The 6,445-nt window shown below is 30.8% G+C and overlaps 1 protein-coding gene across 1 annotated transcript; it reads left to right on the top strand.

Moving 5' to 3' along the window:
- Positions 1-245: 245 nt before the first annotated feature.
- On the top strand, positions 246-2,808 carry LOC123294935 (leucine-rich repeat-containing protein 4C-like; the record flags this gene model as incomplete). Its single annotated transcript, XM_044876137.1, has 3 exons — positions 246-510; positions 682-876; positions 1,258-2,808. Coding segments are annotated over 3 exons (1,140 nt in total), but the record flags the coding sequence as incomplete, so codon positions are not given.
- Between the last annotated feature and the right edge of the window lie 3,637 nt (positions 2,809-6,445).

The following is a 6,445-nucleotide window of genomic DNA, read 5'->3' as shown; positions in this document are numbered from 1 at the left end:
AATCATTAGATAATGTAGAAATATTAAATTTAACCAACAATAAATTTGAAATACTTCCAAGTAACTTTTTAAATGGTTTAAAAAGTTTAACACACTTATATTTAAATAATAATCATATTCGAATTTTAGAAGATAAATGTTTCGAAAATATTCCAAATATCGAAGTAATTAACTTAGAAAATAATGATATTAAAACAATAAATAATTCATTATTTACAAATATCGAAAATAATTTAGTTGAATTAAATGTACAAAATAATCAAATTGAAACAATATCAGATTTTGCATTTGAAAATTTATTAAATTTAAAATTATTAAATTTATCAAATAATAATTTACAAACATACCATGAACAAACTTTTAAAGGTTTAGAAAATTTAAAAATTTTAGATTTAAATAATACGGGATTAAAACAATTCACACCAAAAGCATTTTTCCAACAAACTTTTGTCGATGAATTCTACGTTTCGAATAATAATATTCGAATAATAAATTCTAATTCATTTTTAGGTTTATCCCAGCTAAAAAATTTAAATTTAGATAATTTAGGTATACAAATTTTAGATAAAAATTCTTTTACTGGTTTAATTAATTTAGAAAATTTAATTTTAACAAATAATGAAATTATTAGTATTTCGAAAAGTGTTTTTACCGATGATTTAAAACAATTGAAATATTTAGATATTACAAATAATCCATCTTTAACGAGTATCGAAATCGGTGCTTTTCAATCGTTAAGTTCTTTAGAAACGTTAAAATTACCATCGAAAGTATATCATAATATCGAAAAAGGATTTTTTGATGGTTTAAGTTCGATAACAAATTTATCTTTAACGAATTGTTCCATTAAATATTTAAATACAGAAGCATTTTATGGTTTAAAGAACTTACAATCATTAAATTTAACATCAAATTCAATTGAAATATTAAATTCAAAAACATTTTCGGGTTTAGATAATTTACAAAAATTAGATTTACGTTTTAATCCGATTTTATTATTAAAATCTGATGTATTTTATGGTTTATTTAAATTAAATGAAATTTATTTACCACAAATGAAATTATTAACGTTAAAAACACGAACATTTAACGGTTTATCAAATATTAAACAATTAAATTTAACGAATTTTAATATACAACAAATTGAACATAATGCATTCTTTGGTTTAATACAATTAAATTATTTAGATTTAAGTAATAATTATTTAACATTTTTAGATGAATATATTTTACCAAATACTTTGCTAAAATTAAATTTAATGAATAATAATTTAACATCAATACATGTTAATGCATTTGAATCACTATCAGAGTTAACGGAGTTAAATTTATCGAATAATAATTTACAAGTTTTAAATTATACACACTTGGAACCATTAAATAGTCTTCAACATTTGGATTTACGAAAAAATAAATTTACGGATATTAACATCGAAACTTTAACTTGTTATTTTAGTCGAAACTTAAAGAGAATCCAATTAGAGAATAATAATTGGTCATGTGATCGATTATTAATGATTATAAAGCATTTAAGTGCGTTACATATTAATTTTGATCCAATTAATCCAGATCGAAGTTCACCGAATATAAATGGAATTTTATGTGATAATTCTACGTATCGTGTGGAACTAGTTCAAGAACTTGGGGATGATGTATGTAAAAATATCCCTAATCCAGGTCCTCCTGTACCATTTACAACACCATCGAGTATTGATATAATGGATCAAATTGATCATATGCAAGATGATTTACAAATGGTGAATGATCGATTAAATCGTGTTGGAATTATTAATACATTGTTAATAGTTGTTTTAGTTGGGTATTGTACATATTTTACGATTTATCAGATACGTAAGGCTAATGTTTATGCACGATTACGGCCGTATTTACAACGAAATCGTGATGCTCCAATTGATATTACGAATCCAACTGCGTGATTTTTAGTTTTTATTAAAAATATAAATAAGAAAAACACCCAACGAAATTCTACAACAAACTTTTTCGTGGGAATATATAGCTTTCGTTCAAATTCTCGATAAAATCTTCTTAATCCAAAAATTCCTAAGGAAAAATTGCTTATTTTTATTCTAAATTTATTCAAAAATACTACCATACGAATATTATGCCGAATGTAATCCCACGAAGGCGTATGTTATTACTTACGCTTGAGCTTCGACTCCAAATATATCAACTCGAATTTTTAGAACATGCTATTTGTTGCGATTTGATTTACTAATTAAGATCTGCTAGATAGTTTGTCCAAAAGCCATTTCCCATTACGAAAGCACATAGGTCCTTCTTTGTTAATAGATGTTTGAAATTTCGACACAAATCGGGCGATACTTTGCTAGGGAAGTCAAGTACATTTTTTTTTTTACTTTATTCGGTTAAATCAAATCAAACTTGATTTGAAATAAACTTTTTCGTGTGTGGTGTATGTACATATTTTTTATATGAGAATTTTCTTTGAATTCGCTTATTCGTGGAAACAATCATCCCCGAAGATGGTGATTAAAGTTGATCTAATGGAAGAATCTGTAAAATAATAAAATTTCGATAATCGCCAAAAATAGACCCAAAGCCCAGTTGGTTGAATTTGTCGACTATAGAGGAGATGGTTGGGTTCTGAAGTTCTTAGCCTTTGCGTTCAAAAATGGAACACAGAAATTTTTTTCGGTTTATCTTTTCCGAGTCTATTTTATCCGATCTATTTTCTCCTAAATCCAAAATTTCTTGCAAGATTTCAAGCAAAAATTGTTAATTTAGTTTGGCCACACAATGCCTTCCAAAATCATGGAGATTTAATAAAAAAAATTAATTTTTAGTAATTTATTTTCTGTGAAAAAATAAAAATATGATAAATATTTAAAAATAATGTAAACGCTTATTTTTTGTAATATATTTTAAAAAATTCTGTAAATTTTTATATTAAATCAACCAAAAAAAATTGTAAAATATATAATAAATTTTTTAAATAAGTTGACGTATAAAGCTTTTATTTTGGAACCTTTCACTCCAATTAATTTTCCAATAAGAATCCTGAATCAACTCAATTGAATGAAAAAATATAATTGGTTTTAAGAGAACTTCAAAAATAACAGGCAAAGGGATATGACAAGAATTACATCATCTGAGCATAGCCCATATAGCACTTGACCTTTTCGGAAGGATCGCAAGCATATCTATCATTTACTTGTCCAATACAATTTATACGAGTATTTGCGCAGTTACGTACCACAAACCATAAAATTTTAAGAATCGTTATTAACAATCTAAGCTACACTATTGATCAAGAAACTAATTGCTCCCTCTGCAGCTTAAACGAAAAAGAGAGTCTTGTTCATTTGCTTTGTATCTGCCCGGTTTATAATTACGAGCGTTTCATCTTTTTTCAAAAAGCTAGCTGCAACCAAACTGATCTGGAAAAGATGTTACATGACATGAGCATCGGACATATAAAAAGAGTTTTCTGGCTTGTTAGAACAATATTGTTGATACGTTCCTTCCTACTAGATCAATAGCGATTCCATCGATAACTTCTGGGCTGATCATGTTTCTCTTTTGCATGTAGAAATTAAATAATTAATTTTCGTTTTTCCCTCCTTCTTTTTAACATTGAGTTTGTTTTTTTCTTTTTTTCTTATTTCTAAAACTTGAATTTCCTTTATAAAGAATTGTAATATTCTTGTTAGAGTTCAAATCTTTCCGCCAAACTCGTCCGTCATATATTGATTGATCTAGTGATTAGAGTATTAGTTTTCCTTACTCTTTCTAATAGATATCTATCTCTATCTCTGTTTCTATGATACAGTATTGACATGTGTTCAATTTATATAATTTCTAATCTGTTTATATTAAATTAATCGTATCAAATAAAATTGTGTTTATCATTAATTATTTCTTATAAATAATAACTCCTTCCACTAACGCATAAACCTTAATAGGTTATGGGCCCAGTGGTCAGTTAATTATATGCAAAATTGTAGTGAGAAAATTGAGGTTACACTAACACGTGCCGTCAATTTATAAGAAATTAATTATGAGTATAATTAAGATCTGTGAGCTGAAAAAGGACAATTATGATTCCTGGAAAATTCATGCTCAAGCTTTGCTAGTGAAGAATGGTGTTTGGGGCTATGTTGATGGTACAAAAGTTATTCCATCATGCTCAACTGGAGCTGATGCCGCCACGAGGCAAATTGAACGTGATCAGTGGATTGAAAAAGACCAACTAGCAAAAGCAGATCTAATTTTGTCTATTGGAGCAGATGAATTGCATCATGTTGGAGATTGTGAGACTTCCAGAGAGGTTTGGCTTAAATTAGCTAGTGTTTTTGCACCTCAAGGTCCTTTGAAGAAGGTACAGTTATTGAAGACTTTGTTATTCACTAAACTTCAAGAAGGAGGTGATGTGAGAGAACACATTCGACGATTTTTCGGTGCCTTAGATAAGTTGGCTGCTATGAAAATTAATTTTCATCCAGATGTTGTGTCCATTGCATTGCTTTACAGCTTGCCTGCTAGTTTTGAGCAGTTTAGATTGGCAATAGAAGCTCGTGATGAATTGCCATCAGCTGATATTCTAAAAGCAAAAATCTTAGAACATGCTGACACACAAAATAGTGATGAAGTGGTACAAGCAGCAGGTGCTATGGCTAGCAGAAATAATAATAAGGCAACTAGGTTCAACAAGTTTAATAAGAGCAATAGTAAACCAAATAAAAATCGTGATATAAAGTGTTATAATTGTGGAGCTCCTGGTCACAAATCACCAGATTGTAAGGAACCAAGGAGAAATAATAATTCCAATAGACGTGGTCAGAGAAGTCAGGCAGCAAATACAGCAGATGAGTCATACGCTGTGTGCTTTGGAGCTGTTTCTCGAGTTAACAATCAATGCAAGTTAATATCAGATGAACCATGGATTTTAGATAGTGGGTGTACTAGTCATTTGTGTAATGACCGAACCAAGTTCGAAGATTGGAAAGAATCAGTCGGTGGACAACTACATTTAGCCAGTAATTCGTCAACAGATGTACAAGGGTCAGGAAAGGTTGTGATACCTTTGCATAATAATGGATATCCAAAGGTGGTAGAATTAAAACATACCTTATTTGTTCCTGATCTTAGATCTAATTTAGTATCAGTTGCAAAAATTACTGATAGTGGTCATAGTGTCACTTTTACCAAAGATTCTGCTGTAATTATGGATCAAGAAGGTAGGGTAAGACTCAGTGCAATTAGAAAGAATAATTTATATTTTCTTTCACAGAGTTCCCAGTTTGCTAAGGTATCTGCTCATGTTAGTCAAGATGATCTACGATCATGGCATGAGAAATTGGGTCACTTAAACTACAGAGATGTGACAAAAATAATCAAAGATACCATAGGTCTAGATGCTGGAAAGATTGAGATTCCTGAGTGTGACATTTGTATTAGAGGAAAGATGACCAGTCTACCATACACAAAGAGTAAATCACCATGCAGTGAGCTGTTAAAAATCGTACACTCAGATGTTGTTGGTAAAATGCGAGTGCAATCGCTAAATGGGGCTCAATATTTTGTTTCATTTATAGATGATGCCTCTAGATGGTCGGAAGTATACCTTCTAGGACGAAAGAGTGGAGTAATTTCGGCGTTTGACCAATATAAGAGTCATATGGAGAACCAGATTGGGAAAAGAATTAAATATCTCCAATCAGACAACGGTAAAGAGTACCTGAGTAATGAATTTGATGGTCTACTTAAGAGATATGGTATTCAACGTCGGCTTACGATTCCACATACGCCTCAACAAAATGGAGTCGCAGAGAGATTTAACCGTACTATTGTTGAGATGGCGAGATGTCTGTTACTGCAATCAAAACTTCCCCAGACATTTTGGGCTGATGCTGTAGCCACAGCTTGTTATATACGTAACAGATCGCCAACGTCTGCTCTGGGTGGAATGTCTCCATATGAGAAGTTGAAAGGAAGGAAACCCGATTTATCTGAATTACATATTTTTGGATCTCCGGTATATGTGTTAGACAAGCTTCCAACTAAAGATAAGCTTGCTCCGAGATCAACGAAAGGTATATTTATAGGTTATCCACGTGAAGCAAAAGGATTCCGGGTGTGGTTACCTGATGCCAGAAAAACTGTGATTGCTCGAGATGTTAAATTTGTAAAAGACAATTTAGAGTTGTCTAAAGAAGAAAAACTGGTAGATTTCGTCGATGATGAAGATGAAGATAGTGAAGATGCCTCATCAAGCAGTGATAATGTGATACAGTCTGTTGAGACTACAAATAAGCAGGGACTTAGCCCGAAGAAAAGTCCGAAGATAAGTAAATCAAGTAGCAGCCCGTCTAGTCAAACTAAAACACCAAGATCTGCACCATTAAATCAGCAACCTCCAAGGGGTCGTGGCAGACCTAGATTTTTACGTACAGGTTTCAGAGGC

This window comes from Chrysoperla carnea, chromosome 1 (genome assembly GCF_905475395.1).
Source record: "Chrysoperla carnea chromosome 1, inChrCarn1.1, whole genome shotgun sequence".
NCBI classification, from domain to species: domain Eukaryota; kingdom Metazoa; phylum Arthropoda; class Insecta; order Neuroptera; family Chrysopidae; genus Chrysoperla; species Chrysoperla carnea.
This window is presented reverse-complemented; position numbering and strand designations above follow the sequence as displayed.